The 22,835-nt window shown below is 36.0% G+C and overlaps 1 protein-coding gene across 5 annotated transcripts in view; it reads right to left on the minus strand.

Moving 5' to 3' along the window:
- Nucleotides 1–7,815: 7,815 nt before the first annotated feature.
- The window catches only part of LOC132366631 (bifunctional heparan sulfate N-deacetylase/N-sulfotransferase 4), an 843,093-nt gene continuing 828,073 nt past the window's right edge, over nucleotides 7,816–22,835 (minus strand). For all 5 annotated transcript variants that reach the window (XM_059924230.1, XM_059924226.1, XM_059924229.1 and 2 more), the window contains 4 exons: nucleotides 22,263–22,433; nucleotides 21,218–21,327; nucleotides 17,070–17,172; nucleotides 7,816–8,992 (listed from right to left, as the gene is read on the minus strand). In XM_059924230.1, the coding sequence (XP_059780213.1) occupies nucleotides 8,873–8,992; nucleotides 17,070–17,172; nucleotides 21,218–21,327; nucleotides 22,263–22,433 (504 nt within the window). In that variant the 3' untranslated portion in view covers nucleotides 7,816–8,872. The remainder of the gene's footprint in view (nucleotides 8,993–17,069; nucleotides 17,173–21,217; nucleotides 21,328–22,262; nucleotides 22,434–22,835) is intronic.

The raw sequence follows: 22,835 nt of genomic DNA on the forward strand, positions 1-22,835 counted from the left end.
GAGTGCAGATGCCTGGGGAAATTGTAGTATTTATGCCTATGCCGAGGGGGTAGGGAGCGTGAAGGCTCTGCTCTCCTGTTTGGCATAATCAGAGGAAAGTAAGGGGGCTGGTGTGAACTGAAGACGGTGAGTAAAGGGGGAAGTGATAGGAAAGTTGGTCAAAGAATTGATCTGGTTGATGTGGAAAATAGGCTACAGGTGCTCACATTTGTAAGTGAGAAATGTTAGTTCCCTTTGAGAAGATAGTGGGGGCTTGAATTAGGGTGCCCCTAGGTTTGGATGTGATAGGGCATTCTTGGAGCCTGAATAGTTTGGAAGATAAAGCTGACAGGATTTCTTGAAATCAAGATAGATGCTTTACTTACATCCATATATGTGGGGCCTCAAAAGTTTAAATATCTGAAATCTTAAACCTCAAAAAGAGTTGTTGGAAGACTGTATCTGAATCATGTGAGGAATTTGGACATTCTATCTCACCTCAAGTTACGTCCTGACAATAGTTTTCTGTGGAGTATTCTTGGCAAATTTAATTGCAAACTTGCCCATGAGCAGTACAAATTGTTAATTTCAATGATCTGTAGTTTACAGACTACACTGTTCTTGCTGTTGTTTTTAACTCCATTTAAAAAATTAGGTTGATATTTTCTATAACTTATCAATTGGAACTTCTCTTTTCTATTATTTCTCAATAATAACACTTAAACAATTTTGTGTTATTCTTTATAAATATGATGATCTACTTTGCACATTCTCTCAGTGTTGTGAATAAATCCATCCCTTCCAGGAAACTTGAATTTAATGAGAATATTTCAGTATTCAATTATAATTTTTTATTCATAGATCTCGGACTTTAGTTTCTTTTATCTGTGCTCTATTCTTAGGTTCCTATCCTCAGTTCTTTATTCAGGAAGAAATGAGACTCATAAGAATCCCATAACTTGGTCAACCACCAAAAAATAGTTGAGAGGACTAGAATTTTAAAGTGTGGATATGCATTTTAAAATATGAATTTTAAAATAGATATGCACAAAGTAGCTAATAATAGCAGACACTCTTATAATGGCCAGCTACTGTTCTAGGTGCTTTTATGTATTTTAACTTATATAATCGTCACAATAACCTCAAGGGGTAGCTGATATTAGTATCTGCAATGTGGAGATGAGGAAATTGTAGCATATTGAGTGTAAGGAATGTGCCTGAGGAAACTCACACAGTGGATAAGTGGTATTGCCCGGAGTTGAGCTGTGACTCTGGCTTCAGAATTCCATATAACACATTATGCACTGAACTTCTTCAGGTTGAAATAGCTTAAAATAGTTTGATAGACTTTGTTACAGAAATCATGAGGGGTTCATACACATTGGTTCATTTCAGAGAATAGCACACGCAATGCTAAATGCTTGCTTTTTTATATAGATTAAAGTTGGCTGAGGGAACAGGTGGTTGGTGATTGTATGCATTGTATGTTACCTGTGACAAAGGCATAATTTCTTATTAACTAAGTCTATTGTCATGTTTCTTTTTAGCTTCGCTGCGCTACTGAAATGGGAACCAAGTGTCTTCAGGGTCTTGTCTGTGGGAACATTATTTATCTCTTCAATACATAGCTATAGGTTTGCAAATGTTTGATTTCATCGAGATGTTAAAGGCTTCTGGATAAGACTCTGTGTGATTTCCAGGCAACGTGCTGGGAACATGTAGGAGAGAATTACAATTGATTTAGACCTGTGAGCATTTAGTCCACAGACTTTACTACCTGGAAGTTCAGAAAGAAAAACATGTCTATAGCTTCACTCCATAGAACATAGAGTGAAGAGAGCTTATTTTAGATAATGTAGACAAACCACAATCTGTTGGTTTTGAACCTCAAATGCTGTGTTACAATAAGCCTCCCACCTCCAACACTCCCTAACACACACTACGCTATCCTTGACTTGTGGTCCATCTTCATCAGCAAACAAAATGGGGGAGAATATACTGAATATAAAAGTTTCTCTCCTGACACACCCTTCCTTCCCCCTCCTTGGTACATTTGGTCCAGGTACTAAGATGCCTTCTCTTGCTCCAGGTCAGAAGTAGTTGAGGTTTCTTCCTGCTCTTCTGAAATCACTGCTGACATTTATATGACCCACAGTGATTTTGGTCTCTTATACCAACTCATGTGATCTAGAAGTGGTCATTGGTAGCCACAAAAATGCAGTCCTGATTCTCTTGTATACTTGCAAATTGGCTTCTGGCTTCTCTTTTCTGCTGTATAGTCTTACCCTGCAGCTAGTGTCTTATTCCTGGTGTACCATTTAGAATTCCGAAAAGATTTGTAAGATTTAAGAAAATGAGAATGAAGTCTTAAATAATTAAGAATATCCTAGAAATAATTGCATTTGCATGGACATATCTGATTATATGGCGATATTTGAATTCCACTTGATTTAAAAAAGAAAGTGCCAACGTTTGTGACATAGCAGTTCCACCTATGTTTTTTCTTGGCAGTGTTTCCACAGACATTTTACATGCATCATTAAACAATTAGCATTACTTTCTTTGTCAGTAGGAAAAATAAATATTTAAAACTCAAGGGCCTCAATGGTCAAATACCAAGTCAATGATCTTGTATCCCATTCAGCATGTTGAACTCATTTTAATTCTAAGACATGCACTTTTACCACAAGAAGTGCATTGTAGACAGGCAGCTCTTAGCTCTGTACTGATTGCAAACAAACATATTTGTAGGAAGCACTACTGTGAGATCTTTAAACCAATATAAAATAACAACAGTCGGGGTAGTTCAATTCCTGATATGTCTAGGGATGTTTAATTTGGTCTGTTTGGCTGGTCTTGTTAGATAAGAATAGGCAACTGAGATGTACAAACATAAAGACTCTTTTAGAGAACAGGCAATACCTTTAAATGCAAACAGCCATGAATACGTACACCTTGGTGCTATAAGTGAGAGAATGACTGTATAAGTTTTATGCTTACAGATTGAAGTTCATTTCTTACTAGTGTAAAGATATAAAGTAATGCATATGTTCATTTAACAATTATTTATCTTGTGCCAGGTACTGTGTTACACATGAGAGACGAAAAAAGGAAAAGACATCTCTCATTCTAATAATTTACAGTTTAGCATGACAACACTACAATGTAGGTGAAACAATAATGGTGTAATCTAAGAATATCAAGCCAGCTGCTGGGATTATAGTGATAAATATATTATCATTATTACCCAGATATTGAGGGCCTAGTGCCAAGGGAAATGGAAGATTTCTGGTACAACTTAAAGCCAGAGATGAAACATTGAGAAGTCTGATACTTCTGTGATTTAGATATGAAAGAATTTGCTAGCAAAAGGGAAGGGACTTACACAGCCAGGTTGCTTGAAATTCAAACTGGTACTGTGTTAGTGAATTAGCAATGCCAATTCAAGTGTTCTAGGCAGCAGCATGTACAAAGGCCTAGAGATGTAAAAATCATGAGGTAATTGGAGAATTGTAAATAGGTGATTGTTACTAGAATTTGGAATGTGATTTTTAAAGATTGTGAAATAAGAATGGCCAGGTAGACAAAAATCACAGATCATAAAGGAACTTCATGGAATATATATTGGAGTTTGCATATTGTCCTTTACATTTGGGGAACATTTGAAGGTTTTCTAAGGTAAAGAATAGTTTGGTCCTATTTACAAGTTATAAAGACCATTCCAACATTAGTGTGGTGTATGATTTAGAGAGAAATGACAGCTCCAGGTCAGAGTGTGTGACAAAATTCCAGGAGAGATAAGGAGAGTCTGTAGTAAAACAGTGGTTAGAGGTATGGTGTGTAGCCTAAATTGACTCAATATTTCATACTTTGTTGACACCTGGGAAAATTGGGATGATCTTAAATGGCCTACCCACAAAGTCTGCTTCCTATCTGCTCCTGTGGGCAAGGTACCCTGGCCAAAACATGTCCTTTCAAGTGGACCAGGTACAGTTTCTGCTTGTCCCTGAAAGTGGGTTTCAGTTCCCTGCCAGCCTGCAGAATTACTCAAACTAGCCAATTACATGTTCTTGCGGGAACCAAGGGCCACCTCAACCTCTTGGTGCTACAAAGCTTGTCTCTTACAGCCCTGGTTATTCATTTCTTCCCAAGTGCAGCCCCTCTGGCATCTGGCATGGTGTGCAATGTCCTCTTCCCAGGCTGTTGAGTATATGTAACAAATAAACCGCTGTTGATCCCATCTGCCCAGTATTGGGAGTTGTGTGTTTGGCGTCCCCTGATAAATGTAGGGCAAGAATTCACCACTGGGGTGAATAGGAGGTGATCAAAAACAAGTAGATGAAGAGAATAGAGATTAGGGCTGTGCTGTCCAACATAGAAACCTCTAGCCCCATGTGGCTATCAAGCACTTGGAATGTGGCAAGTCCAAAATTGTTATGTGCTATACGGGTGAAATACAAATTAGATTTTGAAGGCTCAGTATGACCACAAGGGTACAAAAATCTCATTAATAATTTTTTAATTGATTTCATGTTGAAATAATATTTTAGACATATTGTATTAAACGAAATATGAGAAACAGTAAAATATTTTTGAATGGAAATTAACTATTTATATAAATGTCTTATTGGGGGCCTGAAATACCAGACATTTGCAATGAAAAATGCAAAGAAAATAATATTTGGTATTAATAAATATAATAGGAAGCAATATATTAGAATTCTTCATTTGTGGAAAGGAGATCTTATCACAAGAGGTGAAGTTGGAGATAAAGACTTGTAGAGAATTCAGATAAATTTTCTTGTAATTTTTAACTATCTAGGATCTTTAAGCATTGATTTCTTATTATATGTATCTCTTCATTAAATTTTGTGACTTTCCTTTGAGGGAGTTGTACCTCTAGACCTGATATTCCTGATAGAGGATCTGTTGGGTTGCAAAAAATTTGAAGAGAGAGATATAAAGAGAAGATAAGGGGAAGATATTCTACTAGATAAACTGAGGATTAAGTAGGTAGGAGGAAAGGGACAAAGAGACTTCAATAGAAGGGACTGAGCTGGAATGATTTTGCTCTGAATGTTGATCAGAGCAATAGCAGGGAGCCATGCAAAATTTATTTTTGAAAAATGATGGTGAAGACAGTTTCTCATTTTAACCAAATACAGTTAATTATATGTTTAAGATATATATGTTTTATTATTAAAGGGAATAGAAAAACATATTCTTGTCTGATGAAAAAAGAGATAGTGGTTTGAATATTATATGTTATTTCTGTAACAAACATGTTCCAGCATAACTACATTAGGCAATGGGCCAAGTTGTTTAAATATATTCTCATTTAATGTTTACAGTGACCCAATGAGTAATACTTTATTGTCTCTATTTTACAAAAAAGGAAACTGTGACTCAGGGATGTTCCACAAATTGTCCGAGGCCACATAGCTTGCCTGAGGCAGAACTGGGATGTGACCCCAGATACCCAAAGTCCACTCTCATAATTTCCTGGTTACACTTGTTATATGTTTGGAATTCAGGGAATATGTATAGAGTGAACCAAGTCAAAGGGAAGGAAGTAGATTCATCTATGGGTGAAAACCTTGGATTTTAGAGGAAAAAACAACATTACTCTAGTGGCCATACCAGCAGTAATATTTATTCTGAAGAAGTGAGAACCAAAGATATGTTATGCATGTACTACATCAGTTATTTAACAATTTCAGTAAATGCAGAGTTCTCTTTATGTTCTCCCCACCCACCTCACTGGCTCACACAAGAAAATATTCATTTGCATATATATATACATATACTAAACAAACATATGTACCTATGGCCAAGCTGTGTTCCTACAGTTGAAGTAAAATCCTATATGCAAGACTCTTCGATTTCTTTCTTTTTGAAATCGTTGGCCAGCATTGTTTTTGAGGGACCTCCATCAAGCAAATGGTTAATATCTTATCTAGCCACCAAAAGCAGGCTTGTAAGATATTATCTGAGTGTAAATTGTTTGCATAATTAAAAATAAATTGACACTCATGGTAAACAGGTCACTTTATATCATATTAAAACAGTGAGATAGAAGAACAAAAACTCCATGAGGTACATGTGAATGGGTTTGTTGAAATCAAGGCAAATAAAATCTCTTATTGGATGAAGAACTATCTTTTTTGTAGAAAAAAAAAAACAGTGTTAGAAGGAGAATAAATTCTTCTCACTAGCATTATTCCTTGTTGCTTATTTAATTGTTTTGAGGCCATTGTTAAACACAAACCAAATTTGTTTTTGTATGAGATTTGTAATATAATTTTTAGAGGCTGGTATTTGACAAGCATATATTAATATATTTTGATGTAGGGTTATAATCAAATATTGTTCCTTACCTTTATTAATGTAATCAACGATTATATTTGTAAGTTAGGCAGTTGGAATAAAGAAAAAGAAGGAAAGAGGAGAAATACTGTCTTGTTTAAAGGTTTTAGGAAGTTCCTTAAAATTTTAAAAAGTATGTCATTCAAGACCACGAAAGATAATTTATTTAGAATGCTAAACTATTACCTATGTTAAATCTTGAGTCAATAGTTCTGAAGTAGCCAGTGGGTAAAAATTGGGAAAACCAAGATATTCTTAAAACTAAAATTTTTCCAGATTTATTATAATCTTCTCATAGCCCAGAGTTCCTCTAAGTAGTTTACTGTAAGAGATGAATTACATAATTAAAATTTGTTTTGTTGTCTTCATTGTCAATCTTAGTAAGAAAAATGTGCATACTGATTGAAATGAACCAGGGAAGAAAAGACTAGTTGAATTTGTGGGAATTTTGCTCCCAGCTATTTGTAGGTAGGTGAATGATACTGTATACATTATTTAGAAAAAATAAAAAAATGCAGAAAATTAGTTACACTTCAAAAAATCTGGTGATAAGGTGGACTTTGAATTATATGAATTTTACTCAATATGAAAAGTATCTCCCCTCTTTTCTACAAATATCTCTTTCTTCCCACTTGGGAAAAAAAAATGTTAATCTCTACTTCACGAAAGAAAAAATTAGAATGTAACTGGAGGAAACTAGTGAACAAATAAATCAAAAGTTAGAGTTCTAAATACACAATTCTTACGATTTTAGTGTGCTTTAATGGAATGCTATCAAGCACATGCTCACCTAAGTAACAATAAGGTGGAGAAACTGAGTCTCACACTGAACAAAGAACAACAAAAGCAACAGTTTTGTGATTTGTATTAATTCATACCCAAGAAAAATCTTAACATTTTCTGAAAAAGATCAAGAGCCTTTAGATGCAGTGGGAAAACAACAGAAAAACAAAAATCTTAATGAAGTATAGATCCAAAGGTGAATCCTGTTTCTTGATTCTCTTTTAGATCATACTTGAATTGTTTGCTTAAAACCACAAACAACAAATAAACAGAAAAGATGATCTTCAGTTTCCTTTGAAGACATTGAATTATGTCAAGCATAATTGCTCAGAATATAGGAGAACGTAATATTATTTACAGCCTATAGAAAAATTACTCTGGAGGAAGGATGGATTGATAGGTAATGCTACCAAAGCCACTTTGATTTACTGTTCTGCTGAAATTTTACCTTCATGTATCACTGAAAAGATTAACAAATCTTTAACATATCTTCATTGACAAATGAGACAAAAATCCTCCAAATGGGAGAGTAACCTATAACTCTAAGACAGGAAGAGCATCACTTCTTCTCTAGAAATTAATTTTTGGATGGCATGGATGAGAAATATGGTTTAATTTAGAGAATTCATGGTGTTTAAAGAGGTAAGTTTTAAATTACATTTCTTCTGTTAAATAGGCATTAAAAACATAATCTTCTGCATTAGTATATGTACTGACACATATAAAAGTGCATGCTTTAAACGATTGACATGTACTACATAAAAGGCACAAGTGCCTCTCTCTACCTGTAAACACATATTGGTATTTTCATTCCATGTCTTATCAATAAAGTTTTTTTTCTTCTGTGGATAGTGAAAAAATATATAAATACTACATCATTGTCCAGGTGGAAATACCTAGATTAATAGCATGGTAAGATTTTTACCCATGGAAAGATGGCCTTACACACAGTAGTTAATATTATGCAAAGTATGCACTTTCTCATTCATTTTCCCCCCCAAATCTCTGATAGACGCTGTTGGAACCATAATGCAAAATTCACTGAGAATGGCATGCCTTGCCAGATAAAATACTATTGTCAGTGAATATGGAAACTTTCAGATAGTCTCCTCCTATAAGAGGAAAACAGACCAAAAATGTGGGAGGTTACAACTTCGCAACTTCTTTAGCAAGTCAAAGAAATTCATAAAGAGGAGTAACAGAGGAAAACATGTGTGGGCTAAATATAATAAGTAATAACTGCTGAAAATAAGAGTATAGGATTATACTTATAATTTCATAACAAAAGCAAAATTGTTTTTAAATTAGCAAGGGAAAATGTAAGCCCTTAAGTCAGATATTGGGTTACTACTAGCCTCATTTACAGATATCTCAGTCCTTATCTTTTCCTCAAGATTCTAATTTGTTTCTTGCATATAATCAGTGTTCTCAGTCAAACACAGTTTCAGAAACCTTATGGTTAACAGAGGAACTGGGCTGTGTTATGATCCCCACATTGGAAACTGGGTAATGCCACAAAACCCCACATTATTTCTCAAAAGCTCACACAGGGATTGATGCTAGTAATTGCCAATGCGTGCATATATAACAGTTTTCATTTTATGAAAAAGATAGAAGGAGATTTATTCACACGATCCTCTGTTGACAGTCACAAGTGCATTAAGGGGATAAAAGATGGGGGGTTTGTTTTTCTGTTTCATAGTAAAAGTCAGTATCTTGGGAGCCTTGGTTCTTCTCTCCAGTGCTATCTCACTTTTTGTAGCTCCTGTCTCAGCCATGATGGGAGAGGCTGCCCCAGTCTGTGTAGCAGTTTGGACAGTTCCACATTATGATCTCGGTAGTAATTAGAGAGGAAGGTTCTAGACTGAAAAGTGAATAGAAAAAGAAGGCAAAGGAAGCTATTAGTTCATTAAATGAGATTGTGCACATTTCTTAAGAAAGTCTACTACACTAGGACTGGCTATAAAATAGGTATTTCTTTGTATTTTTCCACAGATATCACTCATTTTTACCGTTAGAAAAGATTTGGCAGAAGTGTAGCTGTAAAATAAAAATGGGTCCGGGTATAACTTATGTGCCTTATACAACCACTAAAACACCTATTTATTAAGGGATTGCTGAAGTCTATGTAGGGAGAAAAGTTGATAAGAAGTATATAATACTAAAGAAGAATGAGGTACGTAGGGACTGGATGTGGTACCAAATCTACAGAAAAAACATCTATGTTTTTAAAATTGGTCACTTTATGTAAAATTGGGTCATAGCATAAAGATGAAAAATGAACATAATCACAAAAGTTGAATTTCATGATTAAAGAAATAACTTGCAATTTATAAAATGCTTTCTATATTTATTCAGGACCAAAACAGTTTTTTTGAAAAATAATTAAGCGTTTCTTCTTCAAAGATATTATAAGGTCTCATTATAAAGATCATTATAATGATCCTTCCTGTGATTCTTATATTCCTAACCAAGCTGGACTGATGGGCCACTTTTAGATGAATGGTTTAAAAAAAGATTATCAGATATATCTGTGGTTTTAGTTTGTTTTATTTCTGGAAGACAGAAAATTTATAATTGGTCTTTCTCTCTAGATGTCACTTACCTCATATTAGAACCCAATGAACATAGTTCTGTGTCTCTTTGATAAAATAGTAGAGATGAACATTTTTCCTGTGAAAATATAGGCAGCAATGGCCCACGTATAGGTTTCCATCTGGTCAAAGTTACACCATCTCTCTTAAGCCCTCCCAATATTTCAGCACAAATGAGTCTCTTTCTTCCTAAAACTCCCTTAGCCACTTTTGTGTGTACTGTGGAAATGGACTTAAGACAACTACATTTCGTCTTGTACCATTCACCAGGTATTTCATTACATTTCTTCCCTTAAACCAGATTGTAAACACTTCAAGTTCTGGATAAGATTTTAATAGAAGTAGTGGAATTTTACATTGATTTCTTGGTAGATTAAAGTGATTTTTGAAGCCCTTTTGAAATTATTGAGTTCAAAGGTATAGTTTGAGGACCTTCTGGTTCTTCTATATCCATAGTAATACCTAATCACTTCCATCCTCCTTTGGCCCACCTTGTCTTAGGAGAGATACTCATTATATCTGCTCAGTTGATTGCTAATTGGTTTCCCAATCCTAGTCTATCTCCACATACCATAACTTTTATTGAAAGGTTTTTTTCCCCTGCCTTTTTGTAGTTTCACATTGTTTTGTGTATCTTACTATAAACAAGTGACTGTAACTAATTTATCCTCCTATAATAAATCTGGGCTCATAACAGTTTTATCCTGTATCCTATTTGTGATATTGTGATTCATAATAAGAAATATGAAGTTGATCATTGACCCCATTTCTGGCACAGAGCTCCTAAAACCCTTGGAATTTCCTAAGTGAGATAGAGATAAAGGTATATTTTGTTACGTCGATGAGGTGGCTTTTGGATCCCACCTAAGAATGGAGGCTGGTCATGGGGAATCAACCTTGTGATTAAAAGGTTGGAACTTTTTATTTTTTATTTTTTTTATACAGCAGGTTCTTATTAGTCATCAATTTTATACACATCAGTGTATACATGTCAATCCCAAATGCCCAATTCATTACACCACCATCCCCACCCCCAACACGGCTTTCCCCCCTTGGTATCCATACGTTTGTTCTCTACGTCTGTGTCTCAACTTCTGCCCTGCAAACCGGTTCATCTGTACCATTTTTCTAGGTTCCACATACATGCGTTAATATACGATATTTGTTTTTCTCTTTCTGACTTACTTCACTCTGTATGACAGGCTCTAGATCCATCCACGTTTCAACAAATGATGCAATTTCGTTCCTTTTTATGGCTGAGTAATATTCCATTGTATATATGTACCACATTTTCTTTATCCATTCGTCTGTCGATGGGCATTTAGGTTGCTTCCATGACCTGGCTATTGTAAATAGTGCTGCAATGAATATTGGGGTGCATGTGTCTTTTTTTTTTTTTTAACTTTTTTTTTTAAGTTATTTAAATTATTTATTTATTTATTTTTGTCTGTGTTGGGTCTTCGTTTCTGTGCGAGGGCTTTCTCTAGTTGCGGCAAGTGGGGGCCACTCTTCATCGTGGTGCGTGGGCCTCTCACTGTCGCAGCCTCTCTTGTTGTGGAGCACAGGCTCCAGACGCGCAGGCTCAGTAATGGTGGCTCACGGGCCCAGTTGCTCTGTGGCGTGTGGGATCTTCCCAGACCAGGGCTCGAACCCGTGTCCCCTGCATTGGCAGGCAGATTCTCAACCACTGCGCCACCAGGGAAGCCCCCTGCATGTGTCTTTTTGAATTTTGATTTTCTCTGGGTATCTGCCCAGTAGTGGGATTGCTGGATCACATGGTAATTCTATTTTTAGTTTTTAAAGGAACCTCCATTACTGTTCTCCATAGTGGCTGTATCAATTTACATTTCCACCAACAATGCAAGAGGGTTCCCTTTTCTCCACACCCTTTCCAGCATTTGTTGTTTGTAGATTTTCTGATGATGCCCATTCTAACTGGTGTGAGGTGATACCTCATTGTAGTTTTGATTTGCATTTCTCTAATAATTAGTGATGTTGAGCAGCTTTTCATGTGAGTCTTGGCCATCTGTATGTCTTCTTTGGAGAAATGTCTATTTAGGTCTTCTGCCCATTTTTGGATTGGGTTGATTGTTTCTTTAATATTGAGCTGCATGCACTGTTTATATATTTTAGAGATTAATCCTTTGTCCGTTGATTCCTTTGAAAATATTTTCTCCCATTCTGAGGGTTGTCTTCTCATCTTGTTTGCAGTTTCCTTTGCTGTGTAAAAGCTTTTAAGTTTCATTAGGTCACATTTGTTTATTTTTGTTTTTATTTCCATTACTTTAGGAGGTGGATCAAAAAAGATCTTGCTGTGATTTATGTCAAAGAGTGTTCTTCCTATGTTTTCCTCTAAGAGTTTTATAGTGTCCGGTCTTACATTTAGATCTCGAATCCATTTTGAGTTTATTTTTGTGTATGGTGTTAGGGAGTGTTCTAATTTCATTCTTTTACATGTAGCTGTCCAGTTTTCCCAGCACCACTTATTGAAGAGACTGTCTTTTCTCCATTGTATATCTTTGCCTCCTTTGTCATAGATTAGTTGACCATAGGTGCATGGGTCTATCTCTGGGCTTTCTATCTTGTTCCATTGATCTATGTTTCTGTTTTTGTGCCAGTACCATATTTTCTTGATTACTGTAGCTTTGTAGTATAGTCTGAAGTCAGGGAGTCTGATTCCTCCAGCTCCGTTTTTTTCCCTCAAGACTGCTTTGGCTATTCGGGGTCTTTTGTGTCTCCATACAAATTTTAAGATTTTTTGTTCTAGTTCCATAAAAAATGCCATTGGTAGTTTGATAGGGATTGCATTGAATCTGTAGATTGCTTTGGGTAGTATAGTCATTTTCACAATACTGATTCTTCCAATCCAAGAACATGGTATATCTCTCCATCTGTTGGTATCATCTTTAATTTCTTTCATCAGTGTCTTACTTTTCTGCATACAGGTCTTTTGTCTCCATAGGTAGGTTTATTCCTAGGTATTTTATTCTTTATTGCAATGGTATTCTTTTTATTCTTTTCTTGCAATGGTAAATGGGAGTGTTTCCTTAATTTCTCTTCCAGATTTTTCATCATTAGTGTATAGGAATGCAAGAGATTTCTGTGCATTAATTTTGTATCCTGCTACTTTACCAGATTCATTGATTAGCTCTCTTAGTTTTCTGGTGGCATCTTTAGGATTCTCTATGTATAGTATGTCATCTGCAAACAGTGACAGTTTTACTTCTTCTTTTCCAATTTGGATTCCTTTTATTTCTTTTTCTTCTCTGATTGCCTTGGCTAGGACTTCCAAAACAATGTTGAATAATAGTGGTGAGAGTGGACATCCTTGTTTTCTTCCTGATCTTAGAGGAAATGCTTTCAGTTTTTCACCATTGAGAATGATGTTTGCTGTGGGTTTGTTGTATATGGCCTTTATTATGTTGAGGTAGGTTCCCTCTATGCCCATTTTCTGGAGAGATTTTTATCATAAATTGGTGTTGACTTTTGTCAAAAGCTTTTTCTGCATCTATTGAGATGATCATATGGTTTTTATTCTTCAATTTGTTAATATGGTGTATCACATTGATTGATTTGCATATATTGAAGAATCCTTGCATCCTTGGGATAAATCCCACTTGATCATGGTGTATGATCCTTTTACTGTGTTGTTGGATTCGTTTGCTAGTATTTTGTTGAGGATTTTTGCATCTATATTCATCAGTGATATTGGTCTGTAATTTTCTTTTTTTGTAGTGTCTTTGTCTGGTTTTGGTATCAGATGATGGTGGCCTCATAGAATGAGTTTGGGAGTGTTCCTTCCTCTGCAATTTTTTGGAAGAGTTTGAGAAGGATGGGTGTTAGCTCTTCTCTAAATGTTTGATAGAATTCACCTGTGAAGCCATCTGGTCCTGGACTTGTGTTTGTTGGAAGATTTTTAATCATACTTTCAATTTCATTACTTGTGATTCGTCTGTTCATATTTTCTCTTTCTTCCTGGTTCAGTCTTGGAAGGTTATACCTTTCTAAGAATGTGTCCATTTCTTCCAAGTTGTCCATTTTATTGGCATAGAGTTGTTTGTAGTAGTCTCTTAGGATGCTTTGTATTTCTGTGGTGTCTGTTGTAAGTTCTCCTTTTTCATTTCTAATTTTATTGATTTGAGTCCCCTCCCTCTTTTTCTTGATGAGTCTGGCTAATGGTTTATCAATTTTGTTTATCTTCTCAAGGAACCAGCTTTTAGTTTTATTGATCTTTGCTATTGTTTTCTTTGTTTCTATTTCATTTATTTCTGCTCTCATCTTTATGATTTCTTTCCTTCTGCTAACATTGGGTTTTGTTTGTTCTTCTTTCTCTAGTTCCTTTAGGTGTAAGGTTAGATTGTTTACTTGAGATTTTTCTTGTTTCTTGAGGTAGGCTTGTATAGCTATAAACTTCCCTCTTAGAACTGCTTTTGCTGCATCCCGTAGGTTTTGGATGGTCGTGTTCTCATTGTCATTTGTCTCTAGGTATTTTTTGATTTCCTCTTTGATTTCTTCAGTGATCTCTTGGTTATTTAGTAACGTATTGTTTAGCCTCCATGTGTTTGTGTTTTTTACATTTTTTCCCTGTAATTCATTTCTAATCTCATAGTGTTGTGGTCAGACAAGATGCTTAATATGATTTCAATTTTCTTAAATTTACTGAGGCTTGATTTGTGACCCAAGATGTGATCTATCCTGGAGAATGTTCTATGCACACTTGAGAAGAATGTGTAATCTGCTGTTTTTGGATCGGATGTCCTAAAAATATTAATTAAACCTATCTGGTCTATTGTGTCATTTAAAGCTTCTGTTTCCTTATTTATTTTCATTTTGGATGATCTGTCCATTTGCGTAAGTGAGGTGTTAAAGTTCCCCACTATTATTGTGTTACTGTCGATTTCCTCTTTTATAGCTGTTAGCAGTTGCCTTATGTATTGATTTGCTCCTATGTTGGGTGCATAAATATTTACAATTATTATATCTTCTTCTTGGATTGATCCCTTGATCATTATGTAGTGTCCTTCCTTGTCTCTTGTAACATTCTTTATTTTAAAGTCTATTTTATCTGATATGAGTATTGCTACTCCAGCTTTCTTTTGATTTCCATTTGCATGGAATATCTTTTTCCATCCCCTCACTTTCAGTCTGTATGTGTCCCTAGATCTGAAGTGGGTCTCTTGTAGACAGCATATATATGGGTGTTGTTTTTGTATCCATTCTGCAAGCCTGTGTCTTTTGGTTGGAGCATTTAATCCATTCACGTTTAAGGTAATTATCGATATATATGTTCCTGTGGTCATTTTCTTAATTGTTTTGGGTTTGTTTCTGTAGGTCCTTTTCTTCTCTTGTGTTTCCCACTTAGAGAAATTCCTTTAGCATTTGTTGTAGAGCTGGTTTTGTGGTGCTGAATTCTCTTAGCTTTTGCTTGTCTGTAAAGCTTTTGATTTCTTCATCAAATCTGAATGAGATCCTTGCCGGGTAGAGTAATCTTGTTTGTAGGTTCTTCCCTTTCATCAGTTTAAGTATATCATGCCACTCCCTTCTGGCTTGTAGAGTTTCTGCTGAGAAATCAGCTGTTAACCTTATGAGAGTTCCCTTGTATGTTATTTGTCGTTTTTCCCTTGCTGCTCTCAATAATTTTTCTTTGTCTTTAATTTTTGCCAATTTGATTACTATGTGTCTCGGCGTGTTTCTCTTTGGGTTTATCCTGTATGGGACTGGCTGCGCTTCCTGGACTTGGGTGGCCATTTCCTTTCCCATGTTAGGGAAGTTTTTGACTATAATCTCTTCAAATATTTTCTCGGGTCCTTTCTCTCTCTCTTCTCCTTCTGGGACCCCTATAATGCGAATGTTGTTGTGTTTAATGTTGCTCCAGAGGTCTCTTAGGCGGTCTTCATTTCTTTTCATTCTTTTTTCTTTATTCTGTTCCGCAGCAGTGAATTCCACCATTCTGTCTTCCAGGTCACTTATCCGTTCTTCTGCCTCAGTTACTCTGCTATTGATTCCTTCTAGTATAGTTTTCATTTCAGTTATTGTATTGTTCATCTCTGCTTGTTTGTTCTTTAATTCTTCTAGGTCTTTGTTAAACATTTCTTGCATCTTCTCGATCTTTGCTTCCATTCTTTTTCCGAGGCCCTGGATCATCTTCACCATCACTATTCTGAATTCTTTTTCTGGAAGGTTGCCTATCTCCACTTCATTTAGTTGTTTTTCTGGGGTTTTATCTTGTTCCTTCATCTGGTACATAGCCCTCTGCCTTTTCATCTTGTCTATCTTTCTGTGAATGTGGTTTTTGTTCCACAGGTTGCAGGATTGTAGTTCTTCTTGCTTCTGCTGTCTGCCCTCTGGTGCAAAAGGTTGGAACTTTAGTGTTATCCCCTGACCACGGGGAAAGGGAGGGGGGCTGGAGGTTGAATCAATCACCATTTGTCAGTGATTTAATCAATCATGTCCCTGTAATGAAACTTCCATAAAAACCGAAAAAGGATGGGGTTTGGAGAGTTTCTGGGTTGATGAACACGTGGAGATTTGGGGAGACTAGAGAAATCAGAAAAGGCATGGAAGCTCCACACCCTTACCCCATATCTTGGCCTATGCAGCTCATATATCTGGCTATTTCTGAGTTATATCCCTTTGTAATAAAACAGTGATCCAATTAGAAAAATGTTGCTCTGAGTTTTGGGAGTTGCTCTAGCATATTAATCAGAACCAAGGAGGGGGTTTTTGGAATGTCCAATCTATAGCCAGTGGTTCAAGATGGAGGTGATAACCTGGACTTGGGACTTGAGGTGAAAACCTGAACAGGGAGGGACAGTCTTGTAGGATGGGGTCCTTAGCCTGTGGGATCTGTTACTATCTTTGGGAAGACAGTGTCAGAATTGTGTTGAGTTGTGGGACACACAGCTGGTGTCTGAGCCTTGCTTGGCGACGTGGAAGAAGCTCTCCACCACATGTTGTAATTGGTGATCAGAGCAGTTTACTCTCCTTTGCTTAACTCAGTACCTTGCATTGCATAGGCGTTGGATATATGTATTTAATATGTAATAATAATGCTTATATATTTTGTCCAAAACCACTTGTTTAGTAGATAATTTATTTAAGTACTTTACACATTTGGAAAGGAGTTACTGTTCAGTAAGTATTTATGTTTGAATTGCATCCCAGCACACAGCTTCTACAGATATCTATCAATCATCTATCTCTGTTGGTCTATTTATTTTCCAAATATAAAACTATCGATAGCAATGAAAAAGCAGAAAAAGGAATCAAATTTATTGCCTACTAGCTTTGAAATAGTTGTATGCACAGGGTTCTACCAGTGTATTTCAAAGATGAGGAAAATATTACCTCTGGATCCATGGGTGGATACTTTCGACCTTTGCTTTTTCCAAGGCATTTGGTCTTTCCTCCTTCCAGTAGTTGACACCAAAAGCCCTTCTGGGGATCAAAACTACAAAAGATCAAATATATAAATGATAATAAAAATATAATGATTATAAATTATACACAGAATTTTGAGAGAGCCTCACCAATTGTATAAAGGAAATGCACTTTCATATGCCTGTTGCTTTGATTTAATTTAATTCAATTCTACAAATATTCATTGAATTGATTTATGAGATTAAATAAACTATATGTTATATATTTTTGATATTTCTGTAATGAAAAAGAACATATAGATCTTTAGTCTTTTCTTATGATGAAATTATTAAGTTTTATATTTTACCTGTTCATCCATAAAAGATGAAAGATGAACTACAAAACTACAACCATATATATAGGATCTTTAGAATATTTATTGTCTTATTTATATGATTTCCCTGTTAAAATATATTCACAGATTTCTTTGAAATCATTCAATGGTATATAGTAAGGTGACTGAATGTAATGTAAATATACTTTTTTTTTTTAAACATCTTTATTGGAGTATAATTGCTTTACAGTGGTGTGTTAGTTTCTGTTTTATAACAAAGTAAATCAGTTATACATATACATATATCCCCATATCTCTTTCCTCTTGTGTCTCCCTCCCTCCCACTCTCCCAAACCCACCCCTCTAGGTGGTCACAAAGCACCGAGCTGATCTCCCTATGCTATGTGGCTGCTTCCCACTAGCTATCTATCTTACATTTGGTAGTGTATATATGTCCATGCCACTCTATCACTTTGTCCCAGCTTACCATTCCCCTGCCCCATGTCCTCAAGTCCATCCATTCTCTAGTAGGTCTGCGTCTTTATTCCCATCTTGCCCCTAGGTTCTTCATGACCACTTTTTTTTTTTTTTTTAGATTCCATATATATGTGTTAGCATATGGTATTTGTTTTTCTCTTTCTGACTTACTTCACTCTGTATGACAGACTCTATGTCCATCCACCTCACTACAAATAACTCAATTTCATTTCTTTTTATGGCTGAATAATATTCCATTGTATATATGTGCCACATCTTCTTTATCCATTCGTCTCTCGATGGACACTTAGGTTGCTTCCATGTATATAAACCTGAATTAAAGCTTCCAAGAAAACTGCTATATTTTTTTTAACAGTTCAAAATGTTTATACTTTTCAAGGAGGAAATTAAAAGGGTAAAGATATAATTCACTATATTTTTCCAGAGAACATGAGACACAGATTATACAAATGGTGAATGGAAGATTAGACAAATCTTCATTTCTTTTGTTGAAGGCAGATGATCCTATTGGTTATTTCAGACCCAATACTCTTAAAGAAAATTCTAATGTTGTTTTGCTCCCATGGCTGCACAAAGTTACAAAAGAAAGAATGTGTGGCCTAATTATTTGGTTTAAACTCAGATATATAAGAATTTTTGTTTAGGACTAATAAGGTAGGAAAAATGAAAGAATAAACCAAATAGGAAGGGAAATTTTAAATTTACTGCTATGGGACTTGCTGCATGCATAAAACATCGAAAAGGTTTGCATTTTTGTTGCTCAGCAGATGTTTTAGAAAGATGGAGCATAATTGAGTAGGACATAAAGTTAATTAGCTGCAGAATATTTTGTTGCCCTGGGCCCATTCCTATAATACCGGTGCACCTGCAATTTGCTTCTGCGCATATGTGAACTCATTCACGGGGAGAGGGAATTTTTTGTCACAGTTCCCTGCCCAATCTATTACTAGAGACCTGATCTTTGCAATCCAGGTTGTCCTAGTACATGTTATCAATTAAAATTAAATACATCACTGGTTAAATGGATAAAAGGAAGACAGAGTCATTTCCAACCTGGACTTTTCAATCTGCTCCTTGCCTATCATAGGTCTTTCTCTAGTTTTCATTAATTTCCCAAGAGGAAAAACAATTCTGCATGCTGTACAAAATGAGATGGGGAAGGCAGCACAACAGTGCCCCTAAACAGCATTTTCTGCCTCAGGATGAGAATATTTAACTGCATTAAGGTAAAATACAGCTCTGGCAACCAAGCCAAGATATTTATACACACTGAGAGCATCTCTTTACTCTCCAGTGTACAGAGGTCTCAGAATGGGCTGCTGTCTCTCCTTGCTCTCCAAACAGCTGTTGTGAGGCAGAGCTTAATACAACCTGAGGAAGGGGAGCCATCCAGAATATTGAAAGTCATTCTTTTAGATAGGGTTGCCATAACCTTGAATCCACATTACTTTGCTGCCCTGGTTTCATTTATTTCATTGACAATGTTATATACCCGAAGTCTAACAATGGGCATTTATTCTTGCTAAGTTATATCAATTCCTTGTTTTATGGTTTGGTTTCAGTAGGCATGAAATTGTGAAATTAAGATGCAAAGCCTTTCTCAAATAACTGTTAGACAACTTTGAGGATATGAATTTGTTGCCTTACACGTTCTTTTATTACACTGAACATCACTATAGTTATTAATTTTTGTGATGTGTGAGACATATTAAAAACCATATATTCTGTACTTGTTTGTAATCTCTTCTTTAAAAGTATGATTTTACAGGTTTATTGAACCATAAGGAACTATTTGTAGTAAACAGGATAGAACCATTCCCTAAACTACTGCAGGCAGGCAGGGGAAGACATGCTGACATCAATAAGTATTTATGTAAACGTATTATGGGAAGCTTTGTCTACTTAATCAACAGGGGCCATGCCTTGTGTTGTAATTTCCATGTGTAGGTAAAAACTTCATTAGATTTGTTTTAGTGGATAAGGAACAACCCAATCTTATTGCTTCTTTTCCTGTCCTTCCATTACCCTCTCTAATTGTCTAATTGCTGATTCTAATCTGCTGTGAACTGGGAAATTATATAATCAAGCTTGTTAAAATTTTGTCTAAAACTTAATAGGCTTTATATCAGGCCTTTGTGAGGGCATCAAGTACATGCCCTTTTAAATATATATTTTGACTGCTTGGAGCTTTTGTTTTTGTTTGTTATTTTGCTTCTTTACACTTTTTTTTCCATTTTCAATTACCCAAGTATATGATTTTATTTTCCCAAGGTGACTTCAACAATACACCCCTTCCCACATTCTCTTCTGCAGAACATCCTTGCCCCTCCTCATCAAGAGGCGGAGGCTCCTTTCCCTCCCCTTGGATTTGCACTGGCTCTAGTGACTTGGTTGCAATCAATAGAATATGACATAAGTGATGCTATGTGACTTGCAAGGCTAGATCAGAGAAGGCCTTGAACCACATTTGCTCGATATACCACCCCCTCTCAGAACACAAAGCCACTACACTGTGAGAAAGTCACACAGAGAGGTCTCGTCCCACTGAGCTCAGCTTCGAGCCATCCCAGTCCAAGAGCCAAAGATGTGAGTAAAGAAGCCTCCAGAAGACTCCAGTCTCCAGCCGTTCAAGTCATACCTAGATATTCATGTCTTCCCAAATATGGCCCCAGGTATATATTTTGAGCAGAGACAAGTTGTCCTGGCTGTGTCCTGTCTAAATTCCCAGCCCACAGCATCCATGAGCATAATAAAATGGCTACGGTTACATGCCGGTAGGTTCTGGGCGGTCAGCTGTGCAATAATAACTACAACATTATACGTGATTATATTTGGTTATACACAATTTAATAAATACAGAGTAAAACATGAATGTATCCCTTTCCCAATTCTGCCCAAAACACTACTCACTTTCACAGAGCTAATGGAGGCCATCAACATTTTATTTCTAACCTGTAAATTACTTGGGGAAAGAGATCATCTGTCTCACCTTTGTAACCTCAATTCCTAGAACACTTTCTGCATAGAGTAGGCATGTAGAAAGTTTACTTAAACAAATTTATACTGGGAAAAAGCTCACGAAAAGGGGAATTTGTGATACATAAAATGCCTATAAGGTAAAGTGTTCCTGGTATTCAAAAGGGAAACACTACATGAATAATGAGGACATTCCTTTGACTGCTTTTGAGTAGCATAATGATGTATAAATTCATACCTAGTATTAATGATGCTATATACACACCTACCAGTGATAATTTATGATGGCAAATAATGGAAATGAAATCAACCATGAGAATAGACTCACGTTAGTGCTTCAGAGTAATTATAATGAGGTGTAACTCCCAGAAACTTCTGGACTTCGTCCATCACAGTAACTGGGTCAGATCTCAGCTGCTGTCCATCAATAATTAGCAACTGTAGAGTCAAAAATAGTCACTTTATGAAGAACAAAATTAAATTAAATAGACCAAGCTGCCTCCCTTGACCTGGTAAGATGTTAATCAATTAGATCAGTGTGAAAAGGAAGAAAATATGGACTACTTAGCATACATGTTAATGTTTACTATTCTTGTGTCCTTCCAAATAAACAGCAAATTTTGCCAAAGGCATTTTTTATAACCCTTAACTAACTTGATTGTAAATCATAAATAAACACTGACACTCTCTTGATTTAGTAGTTCAGTAGAAACACGATTTTCCATCTGCTCTGTAATACAGATAATTATCCAACCTATGAAATTCCATGAGTTAACCTTGGAGCCAAGGGCTTGGAAATAATGGGCATACAGATGAAAATTACCCATCTATTCTCCTTACAAACCACAACAGAGAACTCAGGTTTTAGTTGTGACCTGACTGGAATGAAGAAGATAAAGGATGTGGACACTTTCCTCAGATCCTTATTTCCTGTTCTATCCCAAGTTCCTGGAGCTGTTACAACACTTTCCGTTTTGACAGTCTAATCCATGACCTCCTTCTTTCCTTATAAGAGTCCCACAGGACAGATGACACACGGGTATCTGCACATGGTGTTCCATAAAGGTTCTGTCTAACTGGCTGCTCCTCTACTGGTGATTGCCTATGAAGCACCTGATGCCTCCTGTGTGAGGCCCTACCACTTTGAGACCAGCTACTATCCAAAAGAAGATCCCCAGAATGTGTTTCACAGCCACTTAACATTGTAATACTACCATTGACATTAAAAATGTAAAAATCCACATTTCTTCCTTAGGTATGATCATCTCTGATAATAAATTGCTATCTGTGGCAATGTTAATTTATATTTTCTGTTTGTCAGTGCAACACTATAAGGATATAATAAACAGAAGAAATTCAGTTCAGGACATTACCTGAGAAGTAGCAAAGTAAGTTAGCCATCTTTCTATGTGGACCGCATACCATCCAGGTAATAGGCATCTTCTCTGCAAAGTTTTCACGTCAGATGGGGCCCAATGTGCTGTTGTGATAACTTCATAGAAATTAAACCTCAGGGCAGCTGGATCTTCATGTGATCTTTGGTGCTTTAATAAGAAAGTCAATTGTAAAATTAATTTTCTTTATGCCTGCATAGGTATGTGTGCATGTATGTGTTTGATGTGTGGATATATGTGTGGGTGTCATGTGTCTTTTATTCCAAAAAAAGTAACAAAAAATAATTAATTCATTTTAGAATGAAAAATAAGGTGAAAAGTGCATACTATATTGAAACCTAGGCATTGGCATATTGTTTATATAGAGTATAAGCCTTCCATATATATCAAGTAGCATTCAGATAAGCCTGTGGTTGCCTTCATGTCTAAAACGTTTAGGTGCAAGACAAGAGACAGAGTACAAGGATTTTCTCCATGGGTCTGATTATAAGTGAAAAGATGTCAGGGACCAGACAGATCAAGCCTGATGAAAAGAGATTTTGATTGGCAGGA

Source organism: Balaenoptera ricei, chromosome 5, assembly GCF_028023285.1.
Source record: "Balaenoptera ricei isolate mBalRic1 chromosome 5, mBalRic1.hap2, whole genome shotgun sequence".
NCBI classification, from domain to species: domain Eukaryota; kingdom Metazoa; phylum Chordata; class Mammalia; order Artiodactyla; family Balaenopteridae; genus Balaenoptera; species Balaenoptera ricei.